Source organism: Brassica napus, chromosome A6 (genome assembly GCF_020379485.1).
Source record: "Brassica napus cultivar Da-Ae chromosome A6, Da-Ae, whole genome shotgun sequence".
NCBI classification, from domain to species: Eukaryota; Viridiplantae; Streptophyta; class Magnoliopsida; order Brassicales; family Brassicaceae; genus Brassica; species Brassica napus.
The window spans coordinates 25,115,885-25,133,203 of record NC_063439.1 but is presented as its reverse complement, the minus strand read 5'-3'; the positions used below and the strand labels follow the sequence as shown (position 1 = coordinate 25,133,203).

The following is a 17,319-nucleotide window of genomic DNA, read 5'->3' as shown; positions in this document are numbered from 1 at the left end:
TTATGAGGGTAAAAAATAAAGTTGTGACATAAATTGTATTGAAAGTATAAAACGATAATAAAAATTAATCTAAAAATATATTTAATATAAAATAGAAGGAGTATTATTTTCTGTAATATTGACGTTGGTGTTGAGTCTTGCGGCTCCGTCAAAAACTTAGCATCATCAGATAATAATAATTTTTAAAATTATACTCTTTTGTTTTATATATTTTTATAACCGTGGGATTTCAGCGACCAAGGTCAACCGATTAGTTCCATGAGACCCATGACACTCAACATTTTAAATCTATAAATACTGGTGAAATAAAGTTTTTATTTTTATTAGATAAAATTAGTATTAATATAAAACCTGAAAGAGTGTTGAATTAGTAGTTGGTAAAGACAACAAAATGATGATATGGAATGTTAATAAACATGTGATAATGAGAATGTATAATAGAGTGACTTGTCCAGGCTGCAAGTGGCCTAAAGCAAACAGGGTAATTTATATCAAATTAAAATAGAGGTTATAAGTTTTATTTAAATAATATTATATGAAACATTAGAGATCTCTAATACTATGTTTTTAATCTTGTCAAATGAAAATTTAGATTTAGGAAATAACACTTAAATACGTATTTTATTTTTATACTAACCAAAATTATATTTTTTAAAATTGGAAGCCTCGAAATATGCTTAATGTCATCAAGGGCTATATAGATTTCGAAAAAAATAAAAAAATCATGGGCTATATAGTGCAAATGCCTTATTTTTTCTTGATTGGCCACGGCACTGTATGGTGTGATCTATATATTTGAGTGAGTGTATATGTTAGTTCCAACTATAGTTGCTTTGGAAGTTGATCAACAGTTGGTATGTAGGAGTATATATCTTAAATCATCAAGTATACATACATTTTTGTGGGAAAAGAGCAACGTTGTTTAACAAAAAAAAAAAGAAAAAAAAAGAGCAACGTTGTTTTGAATGTGTATACTATATCATAAATTGTGTATCATCATTATCATACTCAAACAGCATGGTTTCTCCTCGTATCTTATACACCGTTTTGTATTAAAACCATTCAAAAGTTTAAAACACAAGCTTGTGTGCATACCAAAAAAGAAAAACAGAAAGGCTAAAAGCATGTATATTTGTTAAGTGTCTTCCTCTTTGGGTTGTTTATCCATAGATCATCAAATAGAATGCTGCAATGACTTTCCCTATCCTGAAATAAATATAAATAACTTACACTGTTGATTTCTAATTAACTTTCCAACTTTAAAGAAAATAATATTATAAAACATGTCATTTATTATAATTTTACTTCAAATGTTGTTATATATTCATTTAAACGATTATTTAAAATAAAATACGATAAATTTAAATTTAGTAAATACGTTGTTTTAGTTTTTATCATAAATTCATTGTATTTGTGCAATATTTACAACAAATTTTGTATCATTTGTAATCCATCATAAATCAACCGTTGCAAAAAATTTAATAGATAGCAAATGTTGTAGAAGTCTACCGCAAAATTATTTGTTGATGGTCAGTTAATGTATAATCAAAATGTTATTAAGGTCAGAGTTAACACGAAATCAATATACCAATTCATAAACGGTGTTACACATATTATAATAGAAGAAAGAGAAATTCACAAAATGATAACTTAATTTGTTTTGTTTTCTATGTCGGGCAAGGGCTAATAAGTAAAGCCACGACACATGATTACATTTATTCATCAAATACAAACACACTTCCACGACTCCCATATGATATTCATGTAAACTGTAATATAAAACACTTTTAAAATACAAGACTTGATGATATGAAAATGTACTTTTTACTTTTTAGTAAAAAAGGCTGATCACCATCACGAGTCCACCGATAAATCCGATTTATTATTAGAAGTCATCGAGGGAGATATTCTCGACTGAGCCAAAACCCTCGAATGGTCCTAACTCGGAGTAATAACTGTTAGTCGATGTCGTCGTCGCGGGCCCACCCAAATAATCGAGAGGAGTGTCGTTTGAGCTGAGAGCCGTCGTGTCGTAAACGAAAGGTGCGTTGGTGGTTGTGGCGGTGACATCATCGAAGGCGGGGTAAACGTAAGAACATTTTTCGTTGTTGTTGTTGTTGTAATGCTGATTATAATCTGGGAGGGGAAGATCGTTAAGCACAGTGTTTTCAATCCTTGTTAAGTTTGTGTAAACGTCATCTTCTTCCACGTTAGTTATGTCTTCTTCTTCTTCTTCTTCATATGCCTTTTTTGCTTGTATCACCTAAATTGAATATTACATAAAATTATGTATATATGACATAAGATTTTCGATATTTAAAGTAACGTGTTACATACGTAATTGCAAGAGTCGAGATATTGGTAGAACATGATGAAGTCACCAGGCTGCACACAATGAGTACTCACAAAGTCCCCTGGAAATAAAAAAAACCCACCTCGAATAGAGTATGTTAACAATGATTCAATCTAATCAACGAAACATAAACATTCGGAACATAAACTAAACAGAAATCTCATTAAAATTCCTGGTTACAAGTAAGTTCACCTGTGTTTTCGAGCACGTACATTCTGCTATTGTTGTTAGGCCAGAACCTAAAGATTACAGCATCAGACAAAGACTCAAGATACAGTTTCTTGTTAAGAGATCATTGAGGTCTACCAAAATTCAATTAAATTAAATTAAATGACAAACTGAAAACTCCTAGTGCTAGTAGTATTTAGATACCATATGTGGATACTTGCATATATACAGGTTAAAGATATTTAGATCGACTTGAATAAGTGAATACACTATCAAAATTTATTGATCTACCAAGAAAATCAATAGATTTCCAATATCGTCGCGATAGATTCGTGCTGTAACAAGTTTAATAACATATGAGATTGAATAGCTGATTAGACTATATAGTAAAATGATCCGTTACATAGCAAAAGTTGTATACCTGTACTTGAAGGTCCAAACGTGAAGACCATCCAGATCTTCCATTTCTAAAGGTATCCCTTCCTTGTATTCTAACGCCGGCAAGTGAGCCTCCGCTGCTTTCTGCATCAGCCATCATCATTAATCATCATCATCATCATCATCATCAGAGATATTGGTACCTTGGGGAGTATCATTCGGCGGAGGGAGCTGACGTCACTGTTCTTCAATTCCTTTTGGAAGAGGAATCTTAGCTTTCCTGTGTCTATTTTCTGTCATTATCACAATATTTTTTTGCTAACATCATCACAGATCTTTTTAAAGATCAGTCAAATGGAAATATACATAGTTCATTATTAAGATTCACACGGATCTAAAGAGAATCATAAAAAGCTCGGTTTATTTTGTTGACTAATAATAATATTGAGAGACTCTTTAAAAAATTAAAAATATAATAACAATATTGAGAGAGTGAGTGAGGTGAAAAATGACTGTAAAATATATATTTTTTAAAAGCCAAGAGGAGCTTACACGTGCGGGAAGATGAGTCGGCACGTGGGAAGAGGGAGGCAAAGTAGGAAAATAGAGAAGGTTAAAGGAAGAAGACGAGCGTCTCTGCCTAGGCATCCTTCTCTTCTTCCAGTTAACACCCAGAAGAGGCACAGACGCCGATAAGTACCCATTATCATGACCAGACCCAGATCCAAACATTGGAAGATGATCAACACTTGCCATTAGAGCAGATACCTTGGTTTCCACATCATGAGCATAACCAGCTTCACCCATTACTTTTTAAACTCAATTGGTTGATAAAAACTGCCTAGTAAAAAGGAAGTAAAAAAGAACAAATGGTGGATAGGCTTTGGGTTTCAGTGATGGAGAAAGAGAGAGAATAGAGAGAGAGAGAGAGAAGCTTTGTGTGTGTTGTGTGTTGTGCAGATCGAAGCAGTGGCTTATAAGGACGCTGGGCAATCAGAGATTTGGGTTTTCCAAACAACAAATTTTTGATTTTCTTTATTTTATCTTCTATTTATGGTAAGAGAGTGACATTTGTATAACTCACATTCATGATCTAGGGTTTTGGAGAAGGAGATTCAAAAGGATTGATAAAAAGATTATGATGATAGTAACGTTCAGAGCGAGATCTAGTGCCACTAAATGAACGTTCATTATAGATAAACTCAACCATAGTTTGAGGAGAGGTTAAGTTAGAAGGAGGAACCAAGAGGAAGGAGACGAGTGGAAGGTGAATGGTGAACAGATGTTGCAAAAGTTCTGTTTCTCCCTCTTTTCCAGAATTCAATGGCGTATTCTTTCTCCCCTTCTCTCTCCTCTTCTTATTTTTCTCTCTAGAACATTGAAATTATAGATTAAGTCAACAGTGTATTTACTCTTATTACTTAGTGGTCAATATCTGATTTGTTAATTTTTTTTTTTAATATTTGTAAAATTTATTCAAAGAAAACTAACTTTTGTACATCAAGTGTATCTGTTTAGGTCTTACTGACTCTTACTGATTTGTTAATTTGCGTATATTTTCGTATGTGTATTAGTGTATACGATCTATCAAGGAAAATAAACGTGAGCCAGTATAGATACAAATACAAGTAACACAGGTGGCTGTGAGTCTGTGACTATATATGTATATAGTTCCTTTGGAAGAGAAGATCACACTATGCTTGATTTCGGTATTGATATCAAACAGGACTTTAGAGCATAGATTATATAACATACCCATTCCAGACCAAATTTCATTCTCAATTGGTAAAGCATATAAATCTTAAATAATAGAATTAACCATGTAGTTCAGAAAGCACATAATCATAATATAACCGAGTATATAATATGATTTTACATCTACAATCCGTTATTATTTTAGATAATATATATATATATATATATATATATATATATATTAATTTTTCTTACAACATGAAGCATTTTTTAGAAAAAACAACTAAAATTATCTACAACTTATAATCGAATTCCCAAAATAAAAGTTAAAACCGGTATTAATTTAGTTTACAAAAACATAAAAACTAATAAAACGGAAAAAAATTGACGGCGCATTTCTAACTTTCCGTGGTCTCCGAATTTTTTTTACATCAGTTCGAACACCTACAATTTCGGAAAGGAATGAATCGCTATTATGATTTGCGATTAACGACAAAAGCATAAATTGCTGAGTTTGTACAACTCATATAAAAATATCGGCAACAATTTACGAAAATATCATATTAGTTCAAACACATCCGTTAATATGTTAGTATTTGTATGCTATCGATTACGACAAATTGTAAGATATTACTACTATCATTCAGTTTATGTATCATTTCAGATTATTAAATAGGTAAGTTGTATTTGTTACAAAAATATTTGTTACAATAAGTAGGATTTGTTAAAGAAATTAACATTGATATTGATTGTTTAGCTTATTTTAAGAAACTATTTTTTTAAAAAAATTGATTGATTAATATTTTTTTTGGTAAAATGATTGATTAATATTATTCTTATATTTATCAAATTGATTAATAAATTGAATATACATAAGTATATATACGAGTTTTTGTGTGTACGTATAGTAATATATTGAATACACGGATATATATATATATATATATATATATATATATATATATATTACTATACGAGTTTTTGTGGGATTTTGAATACATACGGATATTTTGTTGGGGATAGTAGTCAGTAGGGGAAAGAAGCAGTACGTAGCTGAAGTTGAATACGTATTTTGTTGAAGAAGATGCATGGACAAGTGGCACCCATGCATGTCCTTCCTTTAAACCTAATAACAGACTCCTTCTTTCCTTCCTTTACGCACTTTGGTTAATGGATTCTTCCAATTAGTTTGTCAATTTGTGCTTTTTACTAATTCCGTTCATGAATCATAACCCACAAGTAAAGTCGTACGAAAACAAGCGTTACATACATACATACTATTATTATTTTTTTGTTTCTTTGAACGTTTTCAAACAAATAGTTTATATCATTTAAAATATTTTTAATAGATTTAAACATGAGTAAGTAGATCTTTCTCAACCAAATAGAAAACTATAAAAAAGAAAAAGAAATTAGATTGTATGATTTGACATTTAAAACGAAAAAGTAAATGAAGAAGACAAACAATAGAACATAAGTAAACAAAATATAGAATAAAAGGATACATTTTACTACGACGATTTTTTTTTGTAAACTGCGACGAAAATTTGGAAGACAGTATAAAAGAAAAAGGATAGTAAATTTAGGAAAAATATGAAAACTATAGATAACAAACAGCATGCACCAAAAAAAAATATAGATAACAATAAAGTATATACTTTAGAGTATACAACTAAAAATGATATATTTCCATTATAATGACAAGTTTGAAAACGATTAAATTAAGAAAATAGCAAATTCAAAATATATGAAAACAAATTATTCCCATTAATTAGTTTGTCAACTTGTGCTTTCTACTAGTTCCGTTCATGAATCATGATCAGAAGTAAAGTCGTACGGAATCAACCGTTACATACAATATATAATATTATCATTTGGACACTATTTTAAAATAATATTATCGTTTTAAAATAATTTTATCTGTAAAGATTTTTTTAACTAAACTGAAAGTTTATATAGGAAAAAAGTAAAAAAGATTACAAAATTTAAAAATTATTAAAAAGTGGAAAAGAAAGTTATACAAATAAGTAAATAAAATGTAATTGTTAAAAGTATATAATTGTATTTAAAATGCAAAATAATAAAACAGTAAAAAGGAAAAGATAGCAAATAAAAGAAAAATATAAAACCAGATCCAAATTAGTCAATGAAAGATATAATTTAAAGAGTATATAACTATAAAGATATAATTCCATTAAAATTAAATATTTAAAGAATTAAAAAATAAGAAAATAGCAAAAAGAAACATGTAATATCAAAAAAGTATGAGTCTAGATAAGACATGTGATACGATGACGCATGCTTTGGGTCTTAGATGACGCATCAGTGGTATAGATAGATATTCCAGACATGGATATGACGATGCATGATTTGAACCTTATTGGGCTTAGATTTTGCTTTCACTTGGCCTAGCAGAATCGGTTATTGATCTGTTTTATTCGTTTTGGAATTGGACGATCAAGTGCAGTAATTTAATTAACGGGAAAATTGTCAAAACAAAACAAAAATTCAACATCGTTGTTTTTTCGGTATAATACCATCATTAAATTATTCTTTTAATATAATATTTTTCATAAACCCAAAACTAACCTTTGATTAATCAAATTTATCAAATAAATATATTTTAAAAGTATTAAAATATTAAAAAACGAATTAAAAATAAAAATTTAATTATATATATAAGTCAACATTTTAGAATATATTAATAAAAATAATGTATATAACGTTTTTATATTAATATGAAAAAATTGATATAAACAAATATATTCAAAATAATTATATTAACAAAAAATGTAATATTTTTTTTATAAATTGTACATTTAAATTCACAAACAGAAATTTCCAAAATAACTTTTAGTCGATATTAAACAACTTTTAGTGTATGTTAACTATTTTTATAAATTATTTAAATATATTAATATTTTATTAAATATTTTAAATGTTTAATCATATTTGATAAATAATTTTATACTTTAAGCAGTTATAATAAGTAACACTTATATACTAGTACTATTACGATACTTATATACTTAAATTCAATAAAATATTCTCATGCATAGCATGGACAATAACATTTATATATTCCCGTGATATACACAATTAAATTTCAAATAATTCTATAAATAAATATATTAATAAAAATAAAAATAAACATATGTATATAATTTTAATCGATATATGTTTGTAAACATATAAAAAAATCAAAAATATATGTTTGTAACGTTTTAGGCAAGCATAGAGATTACAAATATTTTAGATTATTTTTGTGAGCAAAATATACACGTTTTAGGAAGTTATAATATTTCAAATATTTTTAAAATATATTTTTAACTGGAATTTCCTAAATTTTTGCAAAAATCAGGTTTTCTTATCCGTAAAAGGTACTTTCTACACTGCGTAGAACGAATACAAAAAATCCTATAAGCAGATTCTAGCTCATGTAATCGCCACAGTAATGCCTAGATTTCATATTCCCGGAGTTGTAAAATACATAATAAAAATAGAAGCTGCATTCGATAGAAAAGTTGTTATCTTTGCAATTAGTAGAATTCACATTCTCCTATTTAGAATTTTAAGTAAGAGTAGATTGTTCGTTCTAAAAAAATAGATGAACTTGTTTAATCTAGAATTCACTTTCTACTAACCCATTTTTCGTAGAAGATGAATTCTACTTTTAGTAGAACGTAATTTTGAAATTTAATTTTTCAAGTTTTTCAACCCTAAGAAAATATCAATTTGTGTATATGAGTGTTTTATCAATTGTTTCTATTTCTTACAATTTTTTTGATTCATAAAACTATTTATTTCATTAACTTTTAGAATTTGAAAGGGTAAAGAAAGAGAAATAATAGATAATTTTTTTTTATACCAAAATGACAACCATGCTGAATTTTTGTTCTGTTTTGGTAATTTTCCCTTTAATTAATCGGTTCATTGAACCCATGGCTGCACCATGGAATATAGAACTTTAAAATCACAAATTTGCCACCTTCCAATTAGGTTTACCTTTTTTCTTTGATAAGTTTGCTAGTTTAAATTAAAATAGTTTTACCTTGCTAGGAATATACAAATAGAGAAGAAGAAATGTGTACATAATACAAATAGTCTCAAGTAATTATGGTTCAGAATGACCAATTTGTACTAATAAGAGAATAGTATAGGTGATCACCTGATTACGATTTTATTATTTGCTAAATTTTTAAACATTTTATGATGTAGACTAAAGTTTATCAATACTCAAGCTGCTTGTCTTCAAATAAAGCATACAAACTATAAATGAATTCCATTAGCCTATGGTCTTGGTACCATGGCTTTGTAAGTTCATTCCAACACCCAATGCAGTAATCTTTTAAGTACACAATGACAACTTCAGAGAAAAAAACATACACCAAATCATTTAAGTTTTTATGAATAACTCTCCAGTCTTAGACGAAGATATCGTCTAACAGGCAGCAGCAACAGAGAGCAGCGAAACTGCACACACCCACAACAAACAAAAACGAGTTGGTTAATCGAGTCACTGAAACGAGACATAAAATGTAAAATAACAAGTGAAGAAGCTGCATTACTTCTTACAGCCAGATAGAACAACAAAAAGGATATAATCATATAATTAAGAAGATGGTGTTGACTTTGTTTAACAAAAGAAGATGTTGTCCTAACGACCGACGGAAACGAAACAGTTCCACAGTGTTTTTAACTGATGTCTTTTTAAAAGACACTAAAATAGCAGCAAAGCAATATCACAGGTACAAACTCTAAACACATCAAAGGGATCTTATGGTAATGCGCATTTAGTTCAAGAAGAGATGTTAACATGTAAAAAGCATGAATCTAATCACTAGAATCACTCCTAAAAGACTTATAGTAAGTAACGAAACGGTGATCTAAGAGAAAAAATCAGGGTGGATGAAAAAAGAAGGAGATCAAAGGGACGAACCAGCCACGGAGGAAAGAGGTGCAACCAGAGTTCGAGTCCTGGTAATAGTGATGATCATGATGGCATTGATTGTATTGCTGCGGCGGAGGTGGAGGAGGAGGAGGAAAGCCTCCGGAGAAGTACTCCTGATACCCGGCTTCGTAAGGAGGACGTGAAGGCGGTTTTGGTGGTGGATACGATGGATATCCGTGTGGGTGTTGAGGATATCCTTCGTGATGATGCGACGGAGGATATACGGGAGGCGGAGGTGCTGATGGATAACCCGGCGGTGGAGGATACTGAGATTGGTAACCTAACCGATTTTGATCAACACGAGAAGGAAGATATAGAGTGGATCAAAAGGTTTCGTTCTTGTAACGCAACAGAATCACAGAAGGGATCATAAGGATATTAGGGCATCTGCATCGGGCGTGCCTTGGGCCGTCCCTTCCTCTTTTTTGGGTCGAAAATAAATCAAAATGAAATTAAAATGGGTGGGACGGGCCGTAATTAAGGGACAATCGGGCTCGTCCCGAAGGAGACGTGGCAAGCCCGTATTGGACGATGGAAACGACGAAGGGACGGTCGTTTCGGCTCATTCCCATTTCTGAAATTGAAATCGCAAAATCCAAAAAGGAGAGCTCCATGGCGACGAACTGAAGCATCGAATCGAAGATCGATCCTTTCCAAACGAAAGCGAGGACCTATCTCCTCACTCCACCTGCGTCTTCTCTCTTCCACTGGAGTCTCCGTCGGCGTGTGTTTGCCAATCGAAAGGTCGCAGCTTCCAATCGAGAGGTCGCAGCTTCGAAATCTCAATCAACTTCCGTTCGATTCCGGTCCTGTACGCAAGCTTCTTTCCTCTCCAAATCCTCTGCGAATCGTCCCAATCTCGTCAAGGTACGGTCTTCAACTCGTAGATGAAATGGTTAGAATCTAGGGTTTGGAATAGAAAAAAGCTTATTGATTTACATGGTTTGTATCTTTGTAGGCTGAGAGAGTGTTTTCTTTAGATTGATTGCTATTTTTACAGGCTCCGTTAAAAACTTTTGTGGTTAGATCCTTTAAGAAAATAGGTTGAGTGATTGCTATTTTTACAGTTTGATATTAACGAAATAGTTTGTGTCTCTTTGGTAGTTGGATTAGATCGTGCTCGTTTTGTTTTGTGCTGTAGTTTAGTTTTCTTTCTGCTATCGCCTGTGTCTCTTTGGTCGTAATTCTTTTTGTCTTGCCATAGTTTGTGTCTCTTTGGTCGTAATTCTTTTTGCCTTGCCATAGTTATGTTTCTGCTATCATATATCTGCCTTGCCTGAGTTTGTAATAGTTTGAGTCTTCTTTTTGTGAAACTTAAAGACACTTGCGTGCATTTGATAGACACAAGTTGATCGCAATAAACTAGGATTATTAATTATGATGTTGTTAGGAATTACTGCTTAGTTACAACTAGTCTAGTTTGTTTGAAACCAAATCTCATTATATTAATGATGTAGTTAGGAATGTTAGATAGCTTTTCTCTTCGGTAATAAGTTTGGATTAGACAGTTCTTGTTCGGAGTTAGCCATTTATTTGTGTTTGTACTTTGTAGTCTTCACTTCCTCCTATAAAATCAATTATCTCTTCTCACTTCTATCATCTCACTCGCTTTTCTCAAATACATCTCTTCTCTTTTCTCTAATATATCTGTTGTCTTTCTCGAATAAATCTCCTCTCTTTTCTTACTGCTATGGATCCAAATAATATTCATAGTCAGAGCTCTAGTTTATTAGGACTGCTTCAGAGTCAACAAGGAAGCATTTACCATGGTGGTATTAACTTTGGAGATTCTCAACCTCTCCCGTCATTCAGTACACAACCATCTCAAGTACCACCAGTGGCCCGTGGTGTTAGACGCAAATGGGACCCGGCTGATGACGAGGTGTTGATCAGTGCGTGGCTCAACACCTCTAAAGATGCAATGCAGAGAGTGAATACTCCGAGACGGAGGACCTAATCCGACGTGATCAAGCTGAGCTAAGCTTAGAACGTCGTTCAGCCGTCATATACCCTCCACAACCGGAGGTGGAGTTCGGGTTCCCGCAGGTTTGCTACTGTGGTTCTCCGCCACAGCTTGTAGCGTCTAGAAGTATTAATGGTGAAGGTAAGACCCGCCACTGATGTAGCTAGTCATCTGTTCTGTCCAAAATGATAATTGATGATCCGTGTGTGATACAGGTCGCTTAGTATATACTTGTGCGAATAAAGACGACGGAGAGTGCCATGTATGGAAATGGTGGGACGTGGCGGTGATGGAGGAGATGAGAGCCAGAGATAGACATGTCCTCCAGCTGGAGCAAAAGGTAGATAACCTGTCTCTTTTGAGTGACTATGATAAGTTATCTTCCTTCTGTGATAATGCTAAGGAGAAATCTGTTTGTAGTGATGGGTTTGAGTATGTTGTGTGTGCTATGGTCGTTGTACTCATTTTAATAGGGTTGGGGATTATGTTTGTGTAATGGTTTAGGGCGGGTTGGGGATTATGTTTGTGTATGGTCGTTGTACTCATTGTAATCATTTTCAGACATTGAAAACTTGTGTATCAAGTTTGGACCGTCAAACATGATCATTGAACTTGTACTCGGATGTATGTTTTATATCTACATGTATGTTTGCTATTTTCTAATATGTCGGCAATGTATGTTTTTTTTTTACCTTAAAATCACATGTATGTGAACTATCTACCTAAAAACCACATGTATCTTTTCTATCTACCTAAAAATCACATGTATCTTTTCTATCTACCTAAAAATCACATGTATCTTTACTCTCTACCTAAAAACCATACCTAAAAATCACATGTGAGGATCCTAAACTACCAAGGTCTATAAATAAAAGACTTATTTTGATTAGGAAAAATGCAAAGCATTCTCTTCTCTTTAATTTACATAGAATTTACTCTCTTGGGAAAATTTATCAATGGCTTCCTCCTCTCATTTTCATTACCACCAAGACGATCACCAACCTGATAATGATGATATATTCGAAGACTTATTTGAAGACATTGACGATTTAGTAGAAGAAAATGAGCGTGTACCACGTAATTTTATCGACAGACATCGGGAGGAAGGTCAAGATATGCTATGGAATGATTATTTTAGCGAGACTCCAACCTACCCGCACAATGTCTTCCGGCGACGGTTTCGAATGAACCGGACATTATTCATGCGTATTGTGCAGCGTCTCTCCACAGAAGTACGGTATTTTCAAGAAAGAGTTGACGCAACCGGGCGGTCTAGTCTTACTGCACTCCAAAAATGTACCGCAGCCATTCGTCAATTGGCTTATGGTGTTGGAGCTGATGCAGTGGACGAATATGTCCGAATGGGTGAAACAACTGCTCGAGGATGTTTGCACAATTTTGCCGCCGGAATTATCCGCTTGTTTGGCAATGAATACCTAAGACGTCCCACACCGGAAGATCTGCAAAGACTACTATACTTTGGGGAGCAACGTGGGTTCCCAGGGATGATTGGAAGCATCGACTGTATGCATTGGGAGTGGAAGAATTGCCCCACTGCTTGGAAAGGAATGTATTCACGAGGAACCGGAAAACCAACGATTGTCTTAGAGGCGGTGGCATCATATGACCTCTGGATATGGCACTCCTTTTTTGGAGCTCCAGGTACTATGAACGATCTTAATATTCTCGATCGATCACCCGTTTTTGATGAGGTAATTACCGGAATAGCACCACAAGTTAACTTCTATGTTAACAATCATCCGTACAATTTGGCTTATTATCTCACGGATGGTATTTATCCAAAATGGGCTACATTTATTCAATCTATCCGACTACCACAAACTCAGAAGCATTCTGTATTTGCTCAAACCCAAGAAAGTGTGCGAAAAGATGTCGAGCGTGCATTCGGAGTCCTACAAGCTCGGTTTGCCATTGTTAGAAATCCATCTAACATATGGGATAAACGAAAAATAGGTAATATTATGAGAGCTTGTGTCATACTTCATAATATGATTGTCGAGGATGAACGATCGTCAAGAACTCAGTACAACATTGCTGAATTTCGAGAAAGAGAAGAAGCGGATACCTTTACCGTCAATAATCCGTCACCTCTCGGCACTCCACTTGAACGTCGGACGAACCTTCAGAATCGAGAAACCCATCAACGTTTAAAAAATGATTTGATTGAAAATATATGGAATAAATTTGGACATCTTCCAAATAACATATAGTTTCTAAGTTTATATTTGTATTGGAATAAATGTTTGTTTGTTTTTTTTATTATGAATTTGTTTTTTTTTTTTTTGTAATTTTCTTAATATTTTAATTTTAATGTTAAACTTCTATTTTGTAAGTTTTAATTAAAACTTCTTTACATATATTATCACTTATTCAAAAAAATAATAATTAAATAATAAACTAAGGGACAATCAAAGTCCCACTAATAATCCACTTAGTCCCTTAGCTTAGGTCCCTTCAAATAAAAGTTTAATTTAAAATGCTAAGGGACTTGAAACACAATCCCACCATTGTGGATGCCCTTACAAACCTGGAGGAGGATACGTTTCAGGCGGAACCTTCTCGTAGCTCATTTTGATCTAAGAAAGAAGAAAAACTTGTTGTTGTTTGGTCTGAGGAGAATCAGACTCGGGATTAACGAGGAAATGATATATACGTATGAGGTTTGTCGGAGAAGATCTGCCGACGCTTTTCCAATTATATCTATACACGTGACGAATTATGAATGGGTGAATGATCTCTCGATGATGTATAAGATATTCCAATAAGCAAATATAGCAGTGAACACGTCCATCATAGACATGGGCTTTCACTCATTCATAGCTCAATTACCCAATAGACTTAATCTAATATCTTCCTCCAACATGTATTTTAGGAAAAAATTGGAAAAATACACACATAAAATTTTAATATGAATCAGCTTGTTTCAGCTTGTTTTCTGTGAATATACATATAACTGAGAGAACAACTTGCGGTGATGATAACTCACTATAAAATGATGTGTTAGACGTTGTTCTCTCAGTTCTTGAACAACAAACGTTGATTTCATGATTATGGTTTCGATATGATGGAGCAAAACGAGATCTGAGTTAATTAAATAGTTGAATATAATCAAATATATATCTATCCTGCATAAATCGACTTAAAATCTACTAAAAGAAATTAATATAGCAGGTTCGACGTTCTGTAACACTTACATTTCCAGTTCCAAACCCTTCTGGAATATTGGTACCTGAACTCAGTGTCTTACCACACTAACATTCAAGTAGTCTATTTCCAATCATAATTCATGGGATTTAGTAAATTTTAATATATTAATCTGGATAAATTTTTTTTTCACATATGATAAAATGTAGATTTCAAAAAAATAAAAGGCATAATTTTAAACATTTAAACTATTAGTAGAGTACTTTTCAGATTATCTCTCTATTTTAACACAATTTTTAATATTATTTTGCTTGACATATAAACTGGAAGTTAGAATGGTACACCAACAGTAACACACTAAATTTTTGGTACCACATACATGCAATTAAGATCGAACAAACATGTTTTTCTTTATTACAAAATACCATGTAACAAGAATGAGACTAGATGATTGATAGAAGAAGAAAAATTGTTTGAAAATCTTTCATGGCTGTAAATCTTTCATTCTTCGAAGAGGAAAGTAAAGAAAAAATGATTGAAAATCATTCATTAGGTAGCTTTAACTATCTCAATAGTTAGTTTAAAAAAAAAAGACAATGCAATATATTTTTGGTAAGCATAAGTTGTTTTTAGGTCAATGTCTAACTAATGTTAAATTCTGTAGTCATCACTTGAATTTCTATTCCATGTTGACCTTATAAACCAATTTCATATATCTAAAAAGCTTTATTTCAATAATATTTTGAATAATACTTAGTAATGTGTGTGTGTGTGTGTGGGTAAGAGTGTGCATGGTGTATTACGTTATATATGATGTATAAACAAAATCTAAGCATATAATGTCAGCATCATGCGTTACCTTTCCGTGAAATTTCAGTCGTATCTTCTTATACGGATGAAGGTAAAATGTCTGAGATGAGAAAGAAGAACATATAAGGATAGCCAAGGAGACTGCCTAATATCTTTTTATACGCAAAATGGTCACTAATTGATATACTCTTATAAATATATATTCACTTTCAAACATGACACCGTGACCATTTTCCTTCGCAAAGAAGTAGGCAAGTCATCCTTGGCTACCAAATAGAATTCTCCTATTCATCTTTGACATCTCCTTCTAAACAATGCATACACACTCACCACCATATATTTGTAGCAAATAATGCATTTTGAATAACGCTTCATGAGATTGATCAAACGATTGATTTTTAGTAATTTAATAATAAAATTATATGGACTCTAAAATATAGAAAGAATAACAGGTATAACATGGATGAAAAAAGTATGTCAAAATAGCCAAGGAGACTGCCTGAAACCTAACCCACAAAGATTCAACATGATTTCAAATTATTATACATGTTGAATGCACAATAATCCAAAACCCTTCAACGTATAAAGTTGAATCGTGGAGGTGAACAAGAGCAGGCAAGTCATCCTTGGCTACTAAACACGACTCTTTTCGCCATGCTAGACCTCTCTTCCTCGTTATACATTTACCACTCTCTATATGTTTGTACTCATTCCACACATGACTCTGCTATCTTTTTATAACCCGTAAGGAGGAATATATGCTTATTGATTTCTAAAATGATCTCTTCTTTCTGCATGGGCTAGATATGGTCAACTTTGTATTCTCCATCACTGGAATATGTTCCCTTTAATGGACCATTTTCTGGTCATTAAGATAATCATATTGTTCGTTGTCGGTTCATTCACACAATTATATATCGTATTCCGTTGGTGGGTATAAGGGTATCCACATTGTATAAACTTTACTTTGTCGAAACAAACAGCTGTTTTAATCAAACATGTACGAATTTACTTTTCTTTAGGTCGATGGATAAATGTGAATTTAGACGCGGTTGCCTCAATCAACTTAAAATAGTTGTGTTTTAGTTTGTTTTTTTCTTTTTTTTATCAATGTTTTAGTTTGTTTTAAAAATGGATTTGAATAAAACATTAGCTAAGTTTGAATACTATGATGTATGATTTATATAGACGGTTAGATATATTACCACTAACAGGAAATGGTTTCTAATGTACTATATAGACTAGTAGAGCTGGCTGGATTTTAGAGTTCCAAGACGGTGAGCTAGATGGAATCCAAAAGGACTTGTGGGCGCTTCGTCTATAGGAGAGCCTAGTATGAGCGATGCAGAATCTGCTAAGCCATAGTTAGATTGTTCATACTTAGTTAAAAACTCGACATACATAGTTTGAATGGTTGCCAGTCCACAAGAGTGGCATGCTTTTTCTTCCGAGCTCTTTAATGTGGAGTTTCAGAAGAACCAGTTCGAAGAATTTGCTACATAGATATATCTTACCGAGTTAGGATCAATGACGTTTAAGAAAGACATAATGGCTCGAAAGGTCAGAAAAATAGACTTTACTTTAGTTTGCTAGTGTATGTTTACCATATTGGGCAGTGCGATATGTTAGAGGCATTATACAAGTGAATAAATATTATAGGCGTAAGACCAAAAACTGTTCAAATCTTATATTATATACAAATATATGTGATGATCATAATTAAATAATTTGAAAAATCAAGAGTCCAGGAAAGTATTAAGAGAAATGGAATCACGAATTGAATGAAATAGGTTCAAAGAACGATAATTTCTCATCATTGAGCTGGTCCTTAAAATG

General features: G+C 32.5%; 3 protein-coding genes across 3 annotated transcripts; 1 reads left to right on the top strand and 2 right to left on the bottom strand.

Annotated features, from left to right (window-relative positions):
• Nucleotides 1–1,634: 1,634 nt before the first annotated feature.
• On the bottom strand, nt 1,635–4,488 carry LOC106352420 (B3 domain-containing transcription factor FUS3). Its single transcript, XM_013792060.3, has 6 exons — nt 3,452–4,488; nt 3,103–3,192; nt 2,943–3,043; nt 2,546–2,592; nt 2,338–2,414; nt 1,635–2,263 (listed from the first exon to the last, which is right to left on the bottom strand). Exons 1-6 carry the CDS (start codon nt 3,704–3,706, stop codon nt 1,886–1,888), a joined length of 948 nt encoding a protein of 315 aa, XP_013647514.1. The 5' UTR covers nt 3,707–4,488; the 3' UTR covers nt 1,635–1,885.
• Nucleotides 4,489–8,809: 4,321 nt separating this feature from the next.
• Nucleotides 8,810–16,187, bottom strand: LOC106349313 (cysteine-rich and transmembrane domain-containing protein WIH2). Its single transcript, XM_048735403.1, has 3 exons — nt 14,057–16,187; nt 9,534–9,825; nt 8,810–9,067 (listed from the first exon to the last, which is right to left on the bottom strand). The coding sequence occupies exons 1-3, from the start codon at nt 14,097–14,099 to the stop codon at nt 9,019–9,021; spliced, it is 384 nt and encodes a 127-aa protein (XP_048591360.1). The 5' UTR covers nt 14,100–16,187; the 3' UTR covers nt 8,810–9,018.
• On the top strand, nt 9,838–13,786 carry LOC106389501. Its single transcript, XM_022699221.2, has 2 exons — nt 9,838–11,649; nt 11,724–13,786. Exon 2 carries the CDS (start codon nt 12,465–12,467, stop codon nt 13,737–13,739), a length of 1,275 nt encoding a protein of 424 aa, XP_022554942.2. The 5' UTR covers nt 9,838–11,649; nt 11,724–12,464; the 3' UTR covers nt 13,740–13,786.
• Nucleotides 16,188–17,319: the final 1,132 nt, after the last annotated feature.

Bases quoted from the DNA above. Each gene is read 5' to 3' on its own strand.
- LOC106389501 (XM_022699221.2), top strand. From the start codon at position 12,465: ATGGCTTCCTCCTCTCATTTTCATTACCACCAAGACGATCACCAACCT.
- LOC106352420 (XM_013792060.3), bottom strand. From the start codon at position 3,706: ATGGGTGAAGCTGGTTATGCTCATGATGTGGAAACCAAGGTATCTGCT. The intron at 3,044-3,102 runs GTACCAATATCT...TGGCTGATGCAG, and splicing joins GCCGAATGATACTCCCCAAG to AAAGCAGCGGAGGCTCACTT. The intron at 2,593-2,942 runs GTATACAACTTT...TGTAATCTTTAG, and splicing joins GTTTGGACCTTCAAGTACAG to GTTCTGGCCTAACAACAATA.
- LOC106349313 (XM_048735403.1), bottom strand. From the start codon at position 14,099: ATGAGCTACGAGAAGGTTCCGCCTGAAACGTATCCTCCTCCAG. The intron at 9,826-14,056 runs GTTTGTAAGGGC...AAAATCGGTTAG, and splicing joins TGAAACGTATCCTCCTCCAG to GTTACCAATCTCAGTATCCT. The intron at 9,068-9,533 runs GTTCGTCCCTTT...GGGTGTGTGCAG, and splicing joins ACCTCTTTCCTCCGTGGCTG to TTTCGCTGCTCTCTGTTGCT.